The following is a 21815-nucleotide window of genomic DNA, read 5'->3' as shown; positions in this document are numbered from 1 at the left end:
TTTCCAGTTAACCACTCAGTTGTTATTACAGGGAACTGGTGTGGGAGAATTGCCTGTATTCTGTCAATCATGTTTTAAATAAACGCTGATTGGCCAGGCAGGAAGTATAAGTGGGTCTACCAGACAGGAAGCAGAGGCAGGGTGATGTGAACAGGAGAATTCTGGGGAGGAAGCCCATTCCTTCCCCAGCTCTGCCCAGATCACTGAAGAAGCAGGATGTGACCTTCCCAGCTGAAAAAGTTAGAGCCATGTGGCTAACATAGATAAGAATAATGGGTTAATATAAGCTACAAGAGCTAGGAAGATGCCTGAGCTAATGGGCCAGTCAGTTTATAATCTTATGGAGACCTCTGTATGATTTTCTCCGGGACTAAAATGGCTGGGGGATTGAAAGGACAGAACCCTAAGAAGCCAGTCTGTTAAAGAATGGCACCCAACATGGATAACTGCAACCACAGAAAGCCCAAGAAAGCTTGGGAAAAAATAGAGTAAAGCATGTTTTCTTAGTAGCAGCAATTTCTCGGGTCTGCTCTGCTTGCTAGGGGCAAGCAAGCACTCTCATTTAAGAGAAGCTTCCTCACCATTTTCTACTCTAATACTATACTATCATAATCTTAAGGTTTTTTTTTTTTTTTAATTTTCGAGACAGGGTTTCCCCATAGCTTTTTTGGTTCCTGTCCTGGAACTAGCTCTTGTAGACCAGGCTGGCCTCGAACTCACAGAGATCCGCCTGCCACTGCTTCCTGAGTGCTGGGATTAAAGGCATGCGCCACCACTGCCTGGCAATCATAAGCTTTTATATGTCTAAAATATATTTATTTTCAAACATTTTTCATAAATGCCAGGGAGCCAATTGGACCTATCTACACGGAGCAGACTCACCAAGAATAAGTATTATTTAATTCTTTCCTTATTAATTCTGTTCTTGGGAACCCCTGGGAAACTCCTTCCTCCACCCCACCCCCTGAAAAAAACCTTGCAACTTGGGACGCTCCTCCCTCAATCACCAGGATCTAAAATTTTTCCAGAAATAACTTTCTGCTTTTCCATAATATTGTGAGGTCCAAGGTGCTAGCTAGCCAGTTCCACAGAGCCTGGAAAAAACATGAAAGTAATCAGCCACCCCAGGACTAAGTTAAGCACCTCAACTCTCCAATTCCCACAAAATCAGCAAAAAGCAGTCTCAAGAGACCTGACAATGCCCACAAAATCAGCAAGAAGCAGTCATAAGAGACCTGATGACACCCCATTCCCACCTATTAAAGACCCCCAGACTCCCCAAATTTTTATAATAAACAAAAGGGTGGAATGTTATGATTTTAGCCAACCAGCATGGTTGGTATTTCTGGATTCCAGTGCCATGCATGTTTGGACAAGCCCTCAGGCAAAAATACCTAGCCACCACGAGGACCTTAAAAGGCCATGTGTGACCCACGTGTGACATGGTTACATCACCTTCATATGACTCAGCTACATAAGCCCTTGCGTGCATGCATGAGCTCTGTCACCTGCATATGACGTAGCTGTCTTCCCCCTGTGCACATGCACTAGACAGCCTTTAAAAGTTGGACACGCCATCTTCAGCTCTTTCTTTCTGCACATCGACATCACCAGGCCTGTACATATCTCTTCTCATAAACTGTTAAGCAGGTTTGTTGCATGTTTAATGCTTCCTTCTCACTCTTGCCAGGTAATTTCAGATTCCATTATGCCAGTCAACATACTTAACTCCATATTTTACTACTTATTGAAGTGACTTACAAATAAGTGAGTAGATTATATGTACTAATAATGATTAGCTCCTAGTCACCAAGAATGAATCCAAATTGGATTCTATACTTCACACTTTGTGTCTTTCATCCTGTCTGCATGACTATGAATCTATGCCTCCTTGAAGGCTGTCTTCTGAATCTGTTTGTTCCTGTCTGTCCTTATGTTAGTCTGTGTGGCTTTGAGTGAGTGGTGTCTGTTCCTAGCAGAAAATGTCACTCTATCTTCATTGAAAAGCAGAAAGCAACATATAGGTAAGGAATGAGCTACTTCACAGAAATCTTTAAGTTTGACAAGGAACTCTAACTGGCTCCAACTGGTCATAATTGATTCAGATAACAAATACATTACTTAGCAACTGATATCTGGAAAAGATCCTTTCAACATTTATAGTACACTTTAACAAGTTTTGTTAAACTTCTGTATTTGCTGTTTTCAGCAAATGAAACACATGAACTGTCTGGCTCAGGGGCATGTTAGAGTATAATTTAGATTGCAGCTATGTATTAGCTTAGGCAGTAAAAGGAAATCCAAGGAAAATAAATCATCACACAGTTCTCTTAAAATTTCAAGAGCAGAAACATGAAACTAATTTTATGTTGAACATCCCATTTAAAATCTTGGTTTTTAGAAAGGTAATCTTCATTTCCTTCGGGTCTCCTGATACTCTTGTAATTCTCAATTTATGAATATTTTGAAGATCAAAGATCATTATAACATTTGTTTAGATCTGCTACACATTTGTTTTGAAATATATAAGTTCAGATGCAAACAGAGACTGCTTTTTTGTTTCCTGGCCGCCCACACCCAAATAATCACAAAAAACTATATTAATTAAAACACAGCTTGATCTATTAGCTCAGGCTTTTTATTAACTAACTTTTACATCTTAAATTAACCCATTTTTATTGATCTATGTATCACCACAAGGTTGTGGCCTACTGGTTAATTTTCCAGTGTCTGCCTCCTTCGTGACTATCTAGGAATACACCTAAGCTATTAGCAGCAAAACACAGTTGTAATCAATATAGTTTGTGTGATTATTTGGGTCTGGGCAGCCTGAAAATGAATGAGCAGTCTCTGTTTACATTCAGATGCAACATAAATGTGTAGTTGAACAATTTCTGTACTAATAATGTTTTTAATTTTTGCCACTGGTTTCTCAAATTTACTAATCCTCTCAAAATCTAAATCCCCATCAATTTCAGGATATTTAGTTTTTTAATCTGTCATAACAGCAAACCCCACCCAGTACTTATATTATTTATAATTGTTTAATAGTTAATAAATTATAATTAATATTGTACCATTATATATGGTGGTTTTAAACAGCTCAAATGAGACTGTGTGTGTGTATATACATATATATATATTCATGTATATTTATATAAATACATATATGTATTTCCCAGCTCCTATAATTCTTGAGTAAATTCAACTCCAATTTTATTTTCCCAATGCATGCCCCACAGCATCTTAAGTGAAAATATACCCATATAGCCAGTGTGAGTCCTGTTGGGCATTACTATGGATTGTGCTAATATTTTTTTCACTTAGCTCAATTCTTCAATCATTATTTACTAATTATTTTTAATTATTTTAAAGATTTAAAATAAATTCATGAGTATAGTATTTGACTGCATTTATGTATGTGCACATCATGCATTCTTGGTTCCAAAGGCCAGAAGAAAGCACAGAACCCCTTGGAACTAAAAATAAGTTTGTGAAGAGGCATATGGTTGATGGGAACAGAACCCACATCCTCTGAAACAGCGGCAAATGTTCTTAACCTCATCTCCAGTCCCCATTTATTTTGGAGACACGTTTGCAAGTTCCCCAGGCTAGTCTCCATAACTTGCTGTGGCCAAGTATAACGTTGAATTCCTGACCCTTCTGCATACAACTTCTAAGTGCTCTTGTATGACTTCTTTAGCAAACTTTGCTGCTGCTGCTACTGTAGCCAGTCTCTCGTCATCTCATCCTGGCCTGTTAAAGAAAACAGCAAATGTTTAGATTGACCAAGGTGGATTAGATGCTCCGCCATCATAAAGCAGATGACATTAACTGCTGAGAAAGAGTTAAAGGATGAAGTGGCAGAGGCCACCACTCTCTTGTTCAGTTTGGCAGCATCTAATTGGGCACTTGATTTCAGCTTTGAATCACAGCAAAAAAGAACAAAGAACATAAGAAAGGCATGGAAGACTTTGCTCATTGTTTCTCACAGTGGCTTCATTCTCGGGAGATTTATTTTTATAACATCCATTGGCTTATGAGTTGCAAAAGATAAATGCAACCTAATGGATGTTGCAGGCTAATAGGATTTTCTGCTGTTCATAATCTTCCCAAGGAGAGAAAGCATCCTGGAGACAGCTTGTGTTTCAGGAATCTTAATGTTACTGTTACACACCTTTTCATCCCTTCCACAATCTCTATACTTACAAGTTACAGAAGTAGTAGGAAACTCCTGGCAATTTCTCTTATACCTATTCAGTGTAATTCGCCTTTGTGTTTGAGTCAATAACTGGGAGAACAAAACACCATTTACAAGCCAGTCATATTATACTCTAATCTGTTTCTGTGTGTTTACTTTTTCAATGTGAAAAACACAGAGAAAAAGTGCTATACTTTAATGAGTTTTCTAAGAAGGATGTTAATTCCAGGTAAATTTTTAAAGGTTCAGCCATAGGTGTTACCTAGCAGTTACACAATATAGTCACTGTGGCAACCTATGAAGCCACAGAACAAGGCATATTACATTTGTTTATTAGTCTTCATTTTGGTTCTACCATATAAATAAGTGTCCTATAAATTCTTTTTTAAAAATCATTTTTATATTATTTGAAAGTTTTATATATTGATACATGTTTTAACCATAGCCATCTATTACTACCACTCTCCAATTCTCCCCAATCTCTTCTCCCCATCCTCCTCCCATCTTCAAGACTGCTTTTCTGATTTTTGATTTTAATAACCCCAAGTTTTATTAGTGCTGTCCATACGCACACGCTAACTTGGCAAGCTGACAAACTGCATTATAAATATTTTCTATTCCCATAGACTTATGCTGCTTTCAACTTTGGTCAGAATAGCTTCTTTCTGCATTGCATAACAGTTAGTGTAAAGACCCATAACTGACCTACGTGCTGATTATAAATACCTCTTGGGTGCTCATCTGAGGATAGGTCACCCATGTTCTAAGAACTCTTGACAAGTGCAAAAATCTCGATTAAAAGGGGCATTCTTGGCTGCCTAACAGTACTGTGAAAATTAAAAAAAAAATATGTTTCTTGATATTTATATCATAACTTAAAGACCTAAGTATATTTGATTAGTAATATATACATGTTATGGGTTACACATATTTTCCTTTTTACGTACATGGGATAGAAAATTGTTATTAAGCAAGAATAAAAGAAAGATACTGAGCTATATAATATGCCTTCTAGGGGTATACTGATTGCCAAAGTAGATACATTTTATAGCTGCTAGGCAGCCTTTATAACAGAACCTTACAAACTTCTACCTGGAATGGAACATCTTTTTTAAAACTCTTACTAAAGTTTAGCACTTTTTTCTCTGTATTTTTCATAATGAAAAAGTAAACACATAGAAACATGGTAGGGTCTAGGATGATTATTACCAAATTCTATGCTCAAATTTCCAGAAATTCTATAATCCTGTCTTCTTTCCATCAGACATTTCCTATCATCTTGAAGGAAAACATCTGTATGGAGAAACAGAAATGTGAAATAAGGTAATTTATTACATCCTTTGTTTATTACATCCCTATACTCTTTATACCCAGTACAGAGCACTTTGATAAATCTGAACTTAAGGAACCTAGTCCTCTTGCTAGACTCAACCCCAAATTCCAGGATGTGATTACCTTGAGACCAGCTGTGATGTACAGATGAAAAATGATTTCACCTATGAAAAAAAAAACAAAAGTCATGATAGTGGTGACCTCCTCCAGATCAACGACAGAGCAGGTACTGGGCATCTGAAACCATTAACTCATATCTTTCTGGGTGAGATACTCTCCCTCATCTCCTCCCAACTGTTCCCTCCCCTACTTCATTCCCTTCCCCTTCCCTACACACATATCTCTTTCCCCTCTTCCTCCCAATTACTTCTTTCTCACCCTTTTTCTCTCCCTTATCTACTTCCACTTTTCTCTTCTTCCTGCCATGATCTCCTCCTTCTCTTGTCCCATTCCTCTCCAATATCTCCATTGATATCTTCCAGTTGAAGAATTATGATCTAGGAAATATATCACAATGTTAATAATCATATGTTTATTAAACAGTTAAAAGCTCAGTATCCTATACTTTTTATGATAAACAAATTTTATAATTAAGAGAAATGGCAAGGTTTCATAGCATGGCATTTATTTGACATTTATTTTAGGGTGCAATAAAAGAACATGAAAAATTATCAAATAATGTAACGAAAGGCAAAGTAGAACACATTAAAATAAAAATATGGTTTCATTAGTTTTCAATTACACAGTATACAATGATGCAACTTTTTAAAATACTATATTCAACACCTTAATCATAAATAATACTTTTTCTCATAGAACAATATGTCACATAAAGAAACTAATTTGGTACTGACAGATATTTTTAAATATATTTTTTCAAGCAATTACATTTCACAATAGAATGTTTTCGTTAGTATTATTACTACATTTCTATGGCAAAGTAATGAAGGCACAGCTAGTGCAAGCAGATTTAAGTCCTTAATCTTCTGTGCTGAAAAAAAGAAAGAGAAAACACATATACATTGACATTTAAAGTTTTGCTTTTTCAGGCAAGAATTTGTCTAACAAGTTTGATGATTTGCACAGATACAATCTAATAGGAACATGACAAAACGAGTTCACAAAACCAACACTGTAGCACCAAACAAAACATGCTTTGGAAAATTAACAGTAGTTTACCTATTTTGAAGAATATTACAACAGGCAAGGTAGAATAACAGATGCATAAGACACTATTTTAAGACAGTACCAGGAAAAAGGAAAACACCAGACTATAAGAAGCAATAGTGTTCAGATTATAGGGCAAGTTTTGTCTTTTACAAGGTTAGGTAAATCTGTTTCACTTCTGCTTGCTTGACTTTTTAATGTTCTTGAAAAATCTTTCAGGTTGCCTTTTTCACTTGTAGTACTTCCTGTTTCCATAATCCCTGACATCATGGTAATAGGGATCATTGATTTCTCCTGTGAAATAAAAGATTGATTTCAAGATAACATTATCATGCAAAATTTGACCAATTTCAAAGTCCTCATCAAGTATAGCATCTTCTCTTGGTTCCAGCTTCCCAATCAAAGGAATCTCAGGAGGATTAAAGAAATTGAAGAAGGATGCATTACGAACCACTCTTGGCTGGACTTCAGTTTCTCCAGTGGCAGCTGGGCGACTCCGGGTAGTTTTCACTGTAACATCTTTTCCTCGTCTCCAATCTATTTTGCAGCCTTTGCACTCTTCAATTTCCCATCCCCAAGCAAAGAAAGGGTCATAGTGATCTGGTTTCGACCTTATTATGTATGTTTTCACCAGGAACTCATTTCTGAAGTATGGGTTAGGCAAGAAGTGAAATTCAAAAGTGTAACTTATAGGCTGGCCAGGATTTGAGAACTTCAGGCTAACATCAGATAAGAACTTCAAAATGGGCTCATCATATTTCTGAATCATAGGCCCAAGCTTATCAACATTCTTTAAAACAGTCAGCCAGTAGTCAGGAATGCCTTTAGGATCTTCTCTCTTAGGTTTTCTCTTTCGAGCCCTTTTAACATTACCTCCTTCTTCAGGCCTTGTCTCAGGAACTCTTTTTTGAGCCTCTCTTACTGGAGCCCTTGCTTTAGATTCTTCTGTAGGCTGATCCTTATTTTCTGCATTTGCCTGGGGAACTTCTTTGGGGTCTTCTTTTTCTTCAGGAGTTATCTCTATATAATCTGTAGAGTCTGCCTTTTCTTCAAACTTTACCTCAGGAATTTCTTCAGAGGCTTCCTTTTCTTCAAACTTTACCTCAGGAATTTCTTCAGAGGCTTCCTTTTCTTCAAACTTTACCTCAGGAATTTCTTCAGAGGCTTCCTTTTCGTCAGCCTTTACCTCAAGAATTTCTTCAGTGGCTTCCTTTTCTTGGACTTCTTCTTCAGGTACTTCTTTTGGAATTTCTTTTTCTTCAGTTTTCACCTCAGGAATTTCTTCAGGAGCTTTGTTTTCTTCAACTTTTGCCGCAGGAACCTCTTTTGGAACATCCTTTTCTTCTTCCTTTACTTCAGTTTTTTCTTTACAGCCTTCTTCTTCTTCCTCACCCTCTAAGGGTGGCATTTCATTAGGTGTGTCATCCTGCATTTCCTCATCACCACTGAACTCTTCGTCTGAATTCCACTCACATTCTTCTTCTGTAGGCTCATATTCTGCATTTATGATCTGAAAACGCTTATCATAAAGAGGCTTATTGAGCTCAGCATATTTTCTTTCAAGATCATGAATTGCCCTTAAAAACAAGGTGTCTACCTTGTCACACTCATTCTGAATATTTCGGAGTGCCTGCACCCGATTTCTCACTGCCTGAGGCAGCTTATCCACAAAATATTTCCCGGAGGGATGCCGCTGGGCCCTTCTGGAAGGCTCAGGTACCCTCTTCTTTCGGTATACTTGACTGCCACTGCTGCTGCTACTACTGCTACTGCTGCCGCTGCTGCTACTGCTGCTGCTGCTGCTGCTGCTGCTGTTGCTGCTGCTGCTGCTGCAACTAGAGGTACTGCTAGAGCTATTGCTGTCAGATTCTTCCCCAGAATCACTAGCTGAGCTAGCCATCACCTCTTCAGCAACCCCATGGGCGGCAGGTTCTGTGATCATTTTAGGATCCGCTTCTGCCATGCTGCTAGTCCCGCACACCTCTTTAAAGTGGTGACAACAGAGATCGCACACCCAGAGATGGGCAGAAATGACTCACGGACGCTCTGAAGGCGGCTGCGAAGGCCCGGGCGGCGGCGGCGGCGGCGGCGGCGGCGGCGGCAGCGGCGGAGACAAGCGACAGGTTACCGGCAGCGACAAGGACTGCAGTGACAGCGGCGGTGGCGCGGCCGGGGCGGGGCCACGGAGGCGGCACGCAGGAAGCCGCGGCAGCAGAAGCCGGCCGAGAACCTTGGCGACAAGGACTGTTCAGCCGCAATAAACCGGGGCCGAGACGTGCTGCAGTCGAATGGCGCAGTACCGAATGCAGAATGGGCTTCTGGGTTAGGATGGAGAGCCCCTCCCTTTGCTGACACCCCTCCTGTTAATTTCGTTCCCCGGATGTCTGTAGTCGCTCCTCATTTGCTGAACAGGTTTGATTGACTAGGGTTACGGCCAACGAATGGCCTAAGGCCACCGCTCTTTCTCCTGGCTCCTCCCACCTTCCCAGATACTCCTCGGTGACTAAGGAACAATCCCCCCCCACCTCCACCCCCACCGCCACCCCCGACCGGGTCTCTCCTGACAAAATTCTCTCCTTATGTGGTTTTTAATTCAAAGGGAGAGAAAAAAAAATTAAAAAAAGTCGTAGACATGAGGTAAAAATTCCAGCGATAGTTCCTAGCAACGGAAAAAAAACGAATCCCTTTAGCTCAGCAGCCCAGAATTCCCGTTTGGTTGGACAAGGCCTCCACACCGCGAACCCTTAATGTAAAGAAAAAAAAAAAAAACACCTCTAAGTGGCGTCATTGCATAGTGTGACTGGATGATTGGGGGGAGGGACACGCAAACAAATATTCTATGAGCATGTGTTTTCACACTGGAAAAGGGGGGAGTCGTTTATTGGCAGAGGGGGGAGGGGCCAGACAGCAGGCATATTGCGTTCCACGTAGCAGATTTAATAAGTGCTGTCTGTGATGTTTGGCAAGCCTGGTTTATCTGGTTTATATCCATCTACAAGGTTTGCGAACCCATGTTGCCGTGAGTCAGTCACACCATTTTTTTTTTTTTAAATCGTATTTCTGTTTTAAAGCTGGCATTTATTACTAAATTGCCACGTAGTCCTTTCCAATGCTTGCCGTAAAAATTTAGATAAAACAAAGGGGGTTAAAATGTAAGGTGGTATTTTTTTTAAAGCAGAGGATTTGTTTCAGACTTTTGTGCAGCAGGTTTCAATTCCACGAACAGCAGGATGGGAGGTGGGGGTTGTTATAACGTAAGTGCATCATCTGTAAGCGTTTAAGAAGTCATCTGGCACCAATTTCCTTCTAATTTGGAATTGTATCCATATTAAAAGGATGATTTACAAGTCCAGCAATATGTAAACAAACTTTTGCTAAATGCAGTTTAAAAACAGATATTTGCTATTTTTATTTACAGGATTCAGTTCTGCTACAACCAAAAAGACCAGTGTTCACTTTCCGTTGAAAGGTAAGGACGTATTAGCACCCTTTTTTATGAATGATCAGAATTGCACATCTTAAATAAAATTTCACAGAGCTGGCTTGGCATACGTATAAGAAAATAACCTACTTAACAAAATGTGCTCTCCAAACTTGATCGTAGTCTATAAGTGTTATGTTAAAATAAAAAATATACTCCATTATTAATTTCAAATGGTGACAAGTTTTTGTGCCGTACTTTTCATTACAGAGTTTGTGTTTTTCATTTAGTCACTTATTTTTAAGTTAAGAAATTGGTTTGAAAATAAACTTGTATTTATCTGTAGCTGTCAAATTATATGTGCATTTTAAAGATTAATATTCAGTATAGAATATTATGATGATAGTGAACCTTTAATTATAACAACCAAATGATAACCATTTTAATATGTTGATGCATTTCCTTCCAGAAGTTTTCTTATGCTTGTATACACTAGTTTCTTTATGTATATTCTTTTATCTGTGTGACATCATATGATGGTTAGTAATTTGCTGATTTATGGCTATATTTTCATAGGAAATAATCAATTATTTATTTTTAAATAGATCTATATTTCACTATAATTGTCTTGAACTATTTAATCAGAGTCATTTTGTGGGTACAATATATGTATATATCCTGAGTATCTGTAGTATGAATTAGTATATACTTCAGAACATTAACATAGTATGTATTCCTAGATATTGGAATATGAACTAATTCTTATGGTTATTTAATCATTTTGTACCAGTTGCAAATGTCCATGAAGATTATTAAAATATAAAAGGTATTAGAGTTCATCCATTTTAGTATTCAACCAATTATACCTGTGTCTTTCCTGTGACAGGTATATTAGTAATGAATGCTTACCTTTTACTTTTTGTTTTGTAATTTTATTGATAACACACACCATGTAAATAATAATTCAATACAATGGCCTGCATGATAAATATTGTACTTCCATTTATCTATAGTTACAGTAATAGACATTTCTAAAATAAAGATACTTATATTTTAATATTTTATAGTAATTTAATAGTGTGATTTACATGTTAACTTCTGTACCATCAGAGATTAATATTTCTGAGTCAGTTTTGAGTTAAGATCTAGATTGGTTTATTTTCCTGAAGTGGGTCTGGAATACGAGAATCACACATGCTAGGGCACTTTATCACTGACTTGTAAATATAACCATAGATATTTAAATTTTTATATTGGTAGCTACCTATTACTTTTTGAAATACTTATTTAGTAATCTTTTCATCTGTACCTATTGAATATGTTTATGTACCATGTAAGCTGAGTCAATTGGATCAATTTCTACATTCTGTTCTTTTTTTATTGAACACAATTTTCAGAAAATAATGCAAGAGGGCAAATTTTTGTTGTTGTTTTTATCTCGTCACACTATGAATCCCATGATGGCCTCAAATTTTCTGTGTATCCCAGATTTGTTTCAATGCTATGGGACTTTTAAGGTCAATTTGTATTTTTTGAAATTACATGTTGATTGAAATAAGTTGGTATATTAAATACAAATAATAAATCAGATGTAACTCAAGGTATTTCCAGAGATTACTACTATTCTCATTCAAGTAATATTTTGTAATGATTTTTCAATGCTATAAACATCATTTCTTAGATTAGTAGTAAGATTGAATATCTTTTCATAGTTTATTTTTCATTTAGCAATAATTTAATATCTGCTTCTTCCCAACTGAGTTAAAAAAAATTAATCCATGTTGAACCTAAAAGGTAAAGTGACTTGGGCATTAAACTAATGAAACCATGAATATTTTAGAAAATATCATTGCTATAAATGCCATATAAATCTCTTTTATAGGGTTAAGTATAAAGTATGTATTTAGAAGATTTTTATAATTTTAAATTATGAATTCCTATTCACATACATATTTTGTAAATTCTTTGATGGGAAAGAAACATATAAAAAGTCATACAAAATAATATTTATGAATTTTATGATTTTATGATTTTTTTCTATAATCTTTGAGTTTTGAAATTAGATGACAGTTTCTAATCATAGTACTCTTTCATGTACTTTCTTCCTTAGGTATTATATAACATTTTGATGTATTATTTATTTGATATAATTAAATTCATACACACATTTCTTCATGTAATTCATGTAAGCAGTTTAAATACACCATATATTTTCTACTATATATACATGCTTTAGTTCCAAAACATTATGTGCCTAATTTTCATCAGAAGATAATGTATAAACTGCTTACACAATGAGTGCTCTGTCTGTTCTTTTATCTTGTTATTGTTTATCTAATACTAAATTACATTCTTTAGAGTAGATAATGTTTATCACAGAAATTGTTAGTTACACAGGTTGTACATAACTCTTTGAGAACTGTTTATAACTTTCCTGATAAGAATATATGCATAGACCCTTGTATTGTTCTCTCTCTCTCTCTCTCTCTCTCTCTCTCTCTCTCTCACACACACACACACACACACACACACACACACACACAATGGCAAGTGTGTCAGTGTTTGTTCAATTACAAATATCTATAAGACAATGCATAAGCAGCTTATTACTTTTAAGCTTTTAAATTAAAATTGTGTAAATTGTATGTGTGTGAACGTGTACACATGTGTGTATTAGTGTGTGTGTGTGTGTGTGTGTGTGTGTGTGTGTGTGTGTGTGTGTGTGTGTACTACCTGGAAGTGCATATGAAAGTTAGAAGACAAATTTGAGGAGTTGGTTCTCTCATTCTATCATGTGTCCAGGTTAGCATGGCAAACATTTTTACACACTGAGCCTTGCTACAGAGACCAGTTTATTTTTTTTTTATTATTGTGTCATTTTGGGATGAAAAATCATCCTGACAGTGTTAGCTGACTAAACTAGTATCCCATTCCCTATTTTAAAAAACTATTAAAATACAATGTACACAACAAACTTTAATAAATCTATATACAATTGACATCATCTCTGACACTCAGATAGTAGATTTTTTTTGTCATACTAAAATTTTTCTCACACATGTACATATCTATGATTCCTCCCTCTGTTGTTTTATAACAATTAATATATTTTAGGGTCCTATACACTAATTTTCATTTTTTTGCTATTGTAAATCAACATTATCATTGAAAATTCATCTCTTTTTGCCTTATTTATTCTCTAGCACAAATATTTCAAAATGTATCCACTTTGTATGTATCAAGAGTGCTTTTTCTATTTTTTTACTGAGTAGTGATATATTTTGTGTAAGAACACTAATTTATTCTTATTCATCTGTGTAAGTTTAAGTGAGTGAATAAAGTTGCTATGATTCCTTTGTGAACAAGTATCTATATGAACAAGGATATATATTTTTGTTTCTTTTAGAAAATATTCCTAGGATTGGAATGGCTGGATCAAATGGTAGGTATATTTTTGCCTTCATAAGAAATATATTTCTCAAATAGGTTATTTTCAACTCTACCAACAGTAAAATTATTTTCTGTGTTCAAGGTTTTTAAATATAACATCTTGATAGGTATGTGGTAGCATAGTCTTGTGGTTCTTATTTGCATTTTGCTAATGACTACTGATGTTGGGCATCTTTTCATATGCTGATTTGCCAATCACATATGTTCTGTGAAGTGTGTACTCATATTTTCCCTATTTAAAAATAAGTGTTACTTACATTGCTATTATTCTTTGAGTGATCTTCTATAATGTCTACGTGAGTCCTTCATCAACTAAAAGGTTAGCAAATACAGTGTGACCTTATTTTATCTTCTCTCAACAATGCCTTTAATAGTTTTCAGAAAGGAGAAGCACTTTTTACAATTAAAATGAAGTCCAGGTAATATTTCTTCCAAACACCATGTGTCATCCAAAGTCACAGATACTATTCTTTATCATTTTTTTCTATAAATTTAATGCTTTTAAGCGTGATACTAAGGCTGATGTTTTGATGTGTGACAAAAATATATGGATTGAAATCATTTTAATATTTTTCATAAAGATATACATAACTGGTTCAAATTCAGGAAACTTTCCTTTCTCCATTTATATGAATGTGCACAATTGTCAAACATTATTTGTCTGAATATATGTGCTTCTATGATGAACCATTGTGTTATGGTTTCTACTGGTGTTAATCCCCCAATTGATAGGCATACATTTATTAGATACATTCAGGAGAGAATAAGAGCCAGTGTGGGATAACAGAATTTCATTACAATGGAGAGAATTAAACTGCAAAATTTCATAATTGACCTTTCATTTGTTCTTCAAATGTTTGAGAGACAGAAACAGACAGCAATATCGTAAACCTAGAGAACAAATAAACATGAAAGACAGGTTGGTTTATGGAGTTGCCAGTGGATACATATATACAGCATAACTATAGAAATAGTATTTTGCGGTTTTCAGCAGTGTAAATAATACCTTTGCTTTCTTAATCCAGAGGCCTTTGTTTACTACAATTGAAATGCAAATAAATTTAAGATAATATAATCTATGATTGAAAACTAATAGTAAAATTATAGTTTGCTATTTCACAAAATAATTTTCATTATAATATTGTACTTCATTCTTATTTCTTTATAAAGTATACAAATGAAGTGAATGTGGTGTATAGACAGGTTTTTATATATCAATATCAAGATTATTGATATAATGATAATTTAAAAGAATTTTAAAGTACAATTATATATATGTAGCAGGTAAGATGATACATATGTATGTATATATTTTTACATATGCATTTTACACTAGCTAGATCATAAACTGCTAGATCATCTGTACACATTTCTGGGCCGGGTTTCTGTGTATGTTTCTGTTAACTTCACTAAAGATAATGTCCTACATGCTCATCTTTGTTGTCACAAATTACAAGATTTCTATTATTTTTTAATGCTAAATAGACTTAACTTTTTATGCATTCCAAATTTTCTTTCCTCAAGTTTATGGTCACTTAGATTAATATTCTACCTTGCCTATTTCAAATAATGATATAGTGAATACAGACACCAGCTGTTTTCCTAACATACTGATTTCATTTCTTGAACATACTCATTTCTGTAATGGCTTATTAATTTACTCACTTTAACATTGTTAAAGGTTACCCTTTGTTCTCCATCCACTGGCAGTTGCACAAGCATTTATCCCTACTGCTTGTCCTGGAGTTTTTGGAAGCTACATTCTTTGCATGGATACCTTGCTCAGCCTAGATATAGTAGGGAGAGCCTTGGACCTTCCATAGGACAATGTGTATTATCCTCTTGAGGACTGGGTGGGGGTGGGGTGGCAGGGTATTTGAAGGGAATAGGAGGAGGGGAGGGAGTGAGAACTTCGATCGGTATGTATAATGAAAAAATATAGTTTGTTTTCTTGTTAAAAAATAAATGTGATAATAAAAATAATGTAAAATCATAAAAGGGATACACACCTTTAATCCCAGCACTCGGGAGGCAGAGGCAGGTGGATCTCTGTGAGTTCAAGACCAGCATGGTCTACAGAGCTAGTTCCAGGACAGGCTCCAAAGCCATAGGAAAACCCTGTCTCGAAAAACCAAAAAAAAAAAAAAAAAAAAGAAACACTTAATTTCATTATATTACTATGTTAAGGGAAAAATAGTCTCATGGTTGTACAGATATCCTTGCAGATTGAAATAAATTCATATTCATTTACTGTTCAAAATTGTTCATTTTCATATATATATATATATATATATATATATATATACACACACACACACACACAGAGAGAGAGAGAGAGAGAGAGAGAGAGAGAGAGAGAGAGAGAGAGAGAGAACACAGTCTTTTCTTTGAGTTAAAATGGAGAGATTTGTAATAATAATAATATTTTCTTTTCTTAAAGTCATTTTTCATAGGTAGACTCTGAAGTCAATTAAATCCCAGACTTTGCTTCTGTTCTCTTACATTACTAACTCTTCTAGATACTGGGCAGTTCGGTTCACTTTCCTGCATCTCTTCTTAATCTTTAAAAGAGGACTACCTATGGATCATTACATAGAGATTGAATAGTCCTTGCTGCTTTGTATTTTGTTATCATTAATTTGTAGACAGAACCTTTCTTGTTATGATTTCAAACACCGCTATCAATTTCTTCTGTATATGTTCTAATTGTTGTCTAATTTCTAATCCAGAAATCTATATATAGACAAAACCTTTCAAACTGTAATTTGCCTGAGGGTCAAAACACAATGTATGTTGGGTAACCTCTTGTTATTTATAACATTATTTGATCCAGATAGTTATAAGGTCATTAAACAGTTAGCCTGTCTAATATTTACCTGTAGAATGTCCTCTTTCATTTCAACACCCACCTCAAATCACATGTTCAATGAAATATCTAATGATGAAGAGATGGTTTAGAGTTTAAGTGCACTGACTGTTCTTCTAGAGGACCCAAGGTTGATTCCCAACACCACATAAATGCTCACAACAGTCTGCAACAGCAGTCCTCAGGGTCTGTGTTCTCTTCTAATCTCCGCAGACACCAAGCACACATATGGTGTACAGACATACATGGAAGCAAAAAAAACCCATACACATGCAAATAAAATAATAATAAAATATTAATTTAATTTTGAACATTATAATCTGTCCCCATTCATCATGAAGAATTTCTGGCTCCTAAGCTACACATTTTGTCTTATCTAAGACAAATTTACTTTATCTCATGGCTCTGTATATTTTTATTCCATTATAAATATGTAACATTAAGTTTATTTGCAATTACATATAAATTACAATAGCACTAAAATTGTGAAACAATAGCTTCTGTTCTTGATATTTGTTTATTTAGTTATTTAATTTTGTAAAGGTTTATTTATTTATTATGTGTGCTATGTTCTGCCTGCATATATCTTTGCAGGTCAGAAAAGGGCACCAGATCTCATTATAGATGGTTGCAAGCAACTATGTGTTTGCTGGGAATTGAACTCAGGACCTCTGGAAGAGCAGGCACAGTTCTTAAGCCCTGAATCATCTCTCTATCACCCTGTTTTTGATATTCATAACCTCTCTTTTAAAATTTGTCTGTATGCTATGTGCTCTGTTTGCCTTTTTTCTTTCTTTTTTCCTTTCTTCCTTCCTTCCTTCCTTCCTTCCTTCCTTCCTTCCTTCCTTCCTTCCTTCCTTCCTTCCTTCCTTCCTTCCTTTCGGTCTCTCTCTCCTTTTTTCCGTCCTCCCTCCCTCCCTCTCTCTGTCTCTCTCTCTGTCTCTGTCTCTCTCTTTTCAACAAGGTGTCTAAAAGAGTTGCAGGACAGCCAAAGCTGTCTATATAGCTCTGGCTGTCCTGAAACTCTCTACATAGACCAAGCTGGCCTCAACCTTAAAGAGATCCACCTCCCTTTGGCTCCCAAGTTTTGGGATTAAAGGCATGTGCTACCACATCCAGCAGTGTAAAATTCAATGAAGTGTGTGTGTGTGTGTGTGTGTGTGTGTGTGTGTGTGTGTGTGTGAAGTAAGCTTAAATATTCAGCCAATATATTTGGTTTCATTTATTTTTCTGTTAATAACTTCTCAGTTAATTAGTTCTCAGTTGTTCTCCTTGGAAGTGAAAAGTATTTGAGAGATAAAGAATTGAATCTTATATTTACTAGATATACTTTTAATGTGCATTATAGATGTTTCTGGGTATTCGTCACTACAAAATTTGAGGGTTACTGTACTTATGTTTGTTATTATGTATACAATAGATAAGTGTTACTAGGATTTTTGTTTAGAAGTAGATCACAGAATAAATACCACTTTCATGTGCTCTAATAGTGAATACTTATCCTCAGCATTATGTAGAAAATGGTCATAGCTGTGAATGAATAATAATATGCAACTTAATCATTTTTACTGTAGTGTTTGATTGAATGTATTTCTTGAACTGTAACATTTTAGTTAACACAATAAGCAGGTCCTTTATATTCTAACTTCTCAAAGTCATACATTTTTATTATTAAAAGAACCTAGATATAAAAACAGACAATCTGACATTATATGTTGTATTAAAGCATTACATTTAATGAACAAAAATGTACTTCTAGAACTACAACTAAAATTTAGGTTAGTCATGGCGACTCTTGTATTTCATTCTTACCTTTTATATTCTTATAGAATCATCAGCTTTAGGAATCCCAGTCCTCAAGTTTCTCTGATTTACACAAAAGTTTTATAGTGAACTAACAAGGAATATAAAAGCCAAGTTACCTTGAGAAAAAGATGGGATTCTTTAATTCTAATTATATCCAAAGTTGATGCCAAAGTACTTTATTCAAAATTAAGTGAAAAATACCCCAGAAACTTTTCAACATAATTATCAGTCGGAACAGAAGGATCCTTTACTTTGAGTAATTGAAATTACCTATAAAATGTGTGAAACCATTTTGAGATTCACACAGTTAAATATAATCTAGTATCTACAATTTGTTGATACTAGTTGCTATATGAAATTAAATTTCTTCTTCCTGTGCACATTTTTATTTAGAAAGATGAATTATATATGATCCATATCCCTGTGAGTGTCTCATTAGCACAGCTGTACAGACAAAGTAACAGAATTTAATTCTTACCACATTATTGCTTTTATGGCCATGGATAAGTCACATTTCTCAGTAAATTTATTTTCTTATTCATTATATATACATACATACATATATATATGTATATATATACATACATACATTGTACCATGTGGTAACTATATAAAAAAGAAAATAATGATGAAGTCTGGAGAAATGGCTCAATGGTTAAAAACACTTGTTGCTTTATCAGAGAACCTGAGTTCCATTGTCAGAACAATGGTGCTTCACAACAACTGTAACTCCAGTTCCAAGGTATCTTATACTCTCTTGTGACTTCTGTGGGCATCAGGCATACATGTGGTACATAGAAATACATGGAGTTTAGGGTTAGGGATAAATAAAATACACATAAAATAAATTAATTAAAAATGTTGGTAGTTTATGTAAGTTAAAAACCAGTAAGTGTTGTCTATTATGCCTTTTGCAGGTATATTTAGAGATTCCCATCTCAGTTAAATATGCATGATCCAGCATTAAGGCTAATGGAATTAATTGATCTGTATTTGATATGTTGTACAAATGTGCCACCTCTTTCAAATTAAGGAATACGTAAAACTTTCCTTCTATCTGAAAATTATACTTTTATTAGATGACAGTGGGTATCTTTGGATCACTCATTATGTCCTCTGGTAGGCATTTTTCTCTTAAATTATATTCTTGCATGTAAAGAATAGCAATGCTTCAGTAAAACAGTATTAATGCACTCAATGTGAAGATACTTTATACTTTACTGTTTTCTATCTCAGTAATGAAGGAAGAAGAGTAAGGACACCATGATTGAATACAAGTACCAAATAAGACAGTTGTCTCAAAAAGCAGTAACTGATTCAGGTCTCATAAAAAAAAATATTGAGTGTTGAAAAAGAAACATGAAACAGTAATAAAGCTCTCTAAATCTACTTCTTAAATGAATGTCTTAAGATAGTGATAAACAATTTTTAATCATTATATTGAATATGCTTCTTGTATAACTAATATATGTTTATGAAGTGTTCTTTAATTTCAAGCAGCCAGAAAGTTTAATTATTACTATTTCATTATCTGAAATTATGAGAGTGTCCCTATTTTCTATTTAAATTGGAGTAAAAATTAGCTATGGAGAAAATTACACAACAGTTTAAATGGTTGAGCACTCTGGTTAATGAAGCTAAAACTACATCTCATATATTCTCTAATTCTATGTGTTCTTCTAAACAATATTTGTTTTATGTGTATAAATGTTTACTTTGCATGTATATGTGTGCACCACATGTGTATAGTGCCTGCAGAGGCTGGAACAGAAAATTGTAACTGGAGTTATAACATGTGAGCATTTGAAATTTAGCCCACATATTCTGTAAGAAAAGCCATTTGCTCTTATCCGTTTAGCCATGCCTGAAGCCCCATCTAATTTTATACTTCACTATGTTTACAATATCTTATGCCAAAGTTTCACATTTTTGATAGCGTAATTTTAATAGTATCCAATTCTCTGTAGTCATATTGGGATGGGATTGATAAAATACATACTAAACTCTTAAAACACTGAGAGCTTTCAATCAGTCCTTTCTAACTTTGTATTATTATAGTAATAATTGCTCAGTATTCCTTTCCTTTAGATATTTTACTCTAAGAGCATATTAAATTTGTATGTGTGTGTGTGTGTATGTATGTATGTATGTGTATGTATTGTAAATACTATAACAGAACCACATAGGTAACTTTTCATATCTACTCACCTATGTTATTTTCTAATACATTTCAACTACCCCAGAAAAAGAACAAGCCATTGCCTCATGTATTAGTCTTTATTCTCACACACAGTTTATTTTCAAAAGAACGTAAATATTACTAATAAACTATTTTATCATTTAATCACATCACAATTTATATATAAATTGTCCACTTAACTTGCCAAATTTAAAATTGTATTACTGGCACACAAAAAAATCACATTAGTGCACTAGATTTGTCAGGTTTATAGAGTTTTTTAACAACCAATTTCTAAATATTAATACCTCATTCAGTTTGTTAATTGCTGTATAGCCATAAGATAATTTCAAAGAAAAATTCTCTAATATGTTTCAATATCTAATATTGTTAAGAAAGTCCCTTATGTAAGTATTCAGTTTTGTTAGTTCTTTTAATCTAGCTATTTTAGAGAATAGTTGTGTGAAGTTATTTTAAATGGAGTAGATATTTAAGGTATTTCTTCTTATCTAAGACCAAGTAGTCAGCCCTCAGATTATATCATATGCATTAAGATAACATTATGTAGATTATTTATGTTATATTTGCATGTTTATTAATATATATGTATTAGAGATATATGAATATTGAAAATATACATAATGAAAGGCAAATGAAGAAATTGATAACATGAATTTAATAGAGACAGAGCAGGGGAGTTCATGACAACAGTCATTGGGAGCTTATAAAAGTGAGAAATTATGTATTTATAGTTTCCAATAATATAGAATTTTATAAAAATTTGAAATAATTAGAAATAAATTAGTTGAAATGAATTTTGAATTTTTGTTATAACCTTTGCAAGTGAGACATCATCTATATTTCAATCTCCATTTTCATGAATTATTGAAAATAGTGCCTACAAATTTCTTGATATTTTAAAAGATACTTTTGGAGGAATTTAATGCATTTTAGTACAAAAGAAATTAAGAATTTTGGTCATGATGAAAATGCAACAAAGACCTAAAGAAATTTTTTGTTAACTTATAAGCAAGAGTGATTCTTAATAGTGACTAAAGATGTACAAAATAGTGTTTCATATGAAAAAGGCATGCAATAAAATTTGTAAATATGTTCTCATATATATATAATCTGTATTAGGAATATAAGTGATTTGCTTTTGTATTTAAATCCATAAAATTTAGTACAATTAGAAAAATCATGAACCTTTATTGTTGTGAGACATTTCTTGAATTTTAAACTTTTTTATTATATTTGTATTTAAGAAAAATGTTAAGCCATTACTGAATAATGTTGAACATTTTTTTGTTTTTGTTTAGTCACATTTTATAAAAAGAACTGAACAAGTGTCCAGTTACTACTTTTCTGAAATAGTTTCACACAAAAGCTACCT

The 21815-nt window shown here is 34.3% G+C and overlaps 2 protein-coding genes and 1 long non-coding RNA gene across 7 annotated transcripts in view; 1 reads left to right on the top strand and 2 right to left on the bottom strand.

Annotated features, from left to right (window-relative positions):
• Positions 1-1642: 1642 nt before the first annotated feature.
• LOC142840938 (uncharacterized) lies at positions 1643-9066 on the bottom strand. Its single transcript, XR_012908985.1, has 4 exons — positions 8740-9066; positions 5912-6030; positions 5657-5697; positions 1643-3756 (listed from the first exon to the last, which is right to left on the bottom strand). It is a non-coding gene; the product is annotated as an uncharacterized LOC142840938 (long non-coding RNA).
• On the bottom strand, positions 6051-8740 carry Nap1l3 (nucleosome assembly protein 1 like 3). Its single transcript, XM_075957604.1, has one exon. The coding sequence runs from the start codon at positions 8661-8663 to the stop codon at positions 6930-6932; it is 1734 nt and encodes a 577-aa protein (XP_075813719.1). The 5' UTR covers positions 8664-8740; the 3' UTR covers positions 6051-6929.
• A 215-nt stretch (positions 9067-9281) lies between the features above and the next one.
• The window catches only part of Fam133a (family with sequence similarity 133 member A), a 35957-nt gene continuing 23423 nt past the window's right edge, over positions 9282-21815 (top strand). The window contains exons 1-3 of one of the 5 annotated variants that reach the window (XM_075957974.1): positions 9282-9337; positions 10119-10169; positions 13528-13563. The gene's annotated coding sequence lies outside the window, so the exon portion shown is untranslated. Of the gene's footprint in view, positions 9338-9427; positions 9450-9595; positions 9720-9872; positions 9955-10118; positions 10170-13527; positions 13564-21815 lie in introns of those variants that run through there. The other 4 variants (XM_075957975.1, XM_075957973.1, XM_075957972.1 and 1 more) reach the window with 4 other exon arrangements.

The sequence above is a fragment of the Microtus pennsylvanicus genome, chromosome X (assembly GCF_037038515.1).
Source record: "Microtus pennsylvanicus isolate mMicPen1 chromosome X, mMicPen1.hap1, whole genome shotgun sequence".
Lineage (NCBI taxonomy): Eukaryota > Metazoa > Chordata > Mammalia > Rodentia > Cricetidae > Microtus > Microtus pennsylvanicus.
This window is presented reverse-complemented; position numbering and strand designations above follow the sequence as displayed.

Coding starts and splice junctions, on each gene's coding strand:
- Nap1l3 (XM_075957604.1), bottom strand. CDS start 8,663: ATGGCAGAAGCGGATCCTAAAATGATCACAGAACCTGCCGCCCATGGG.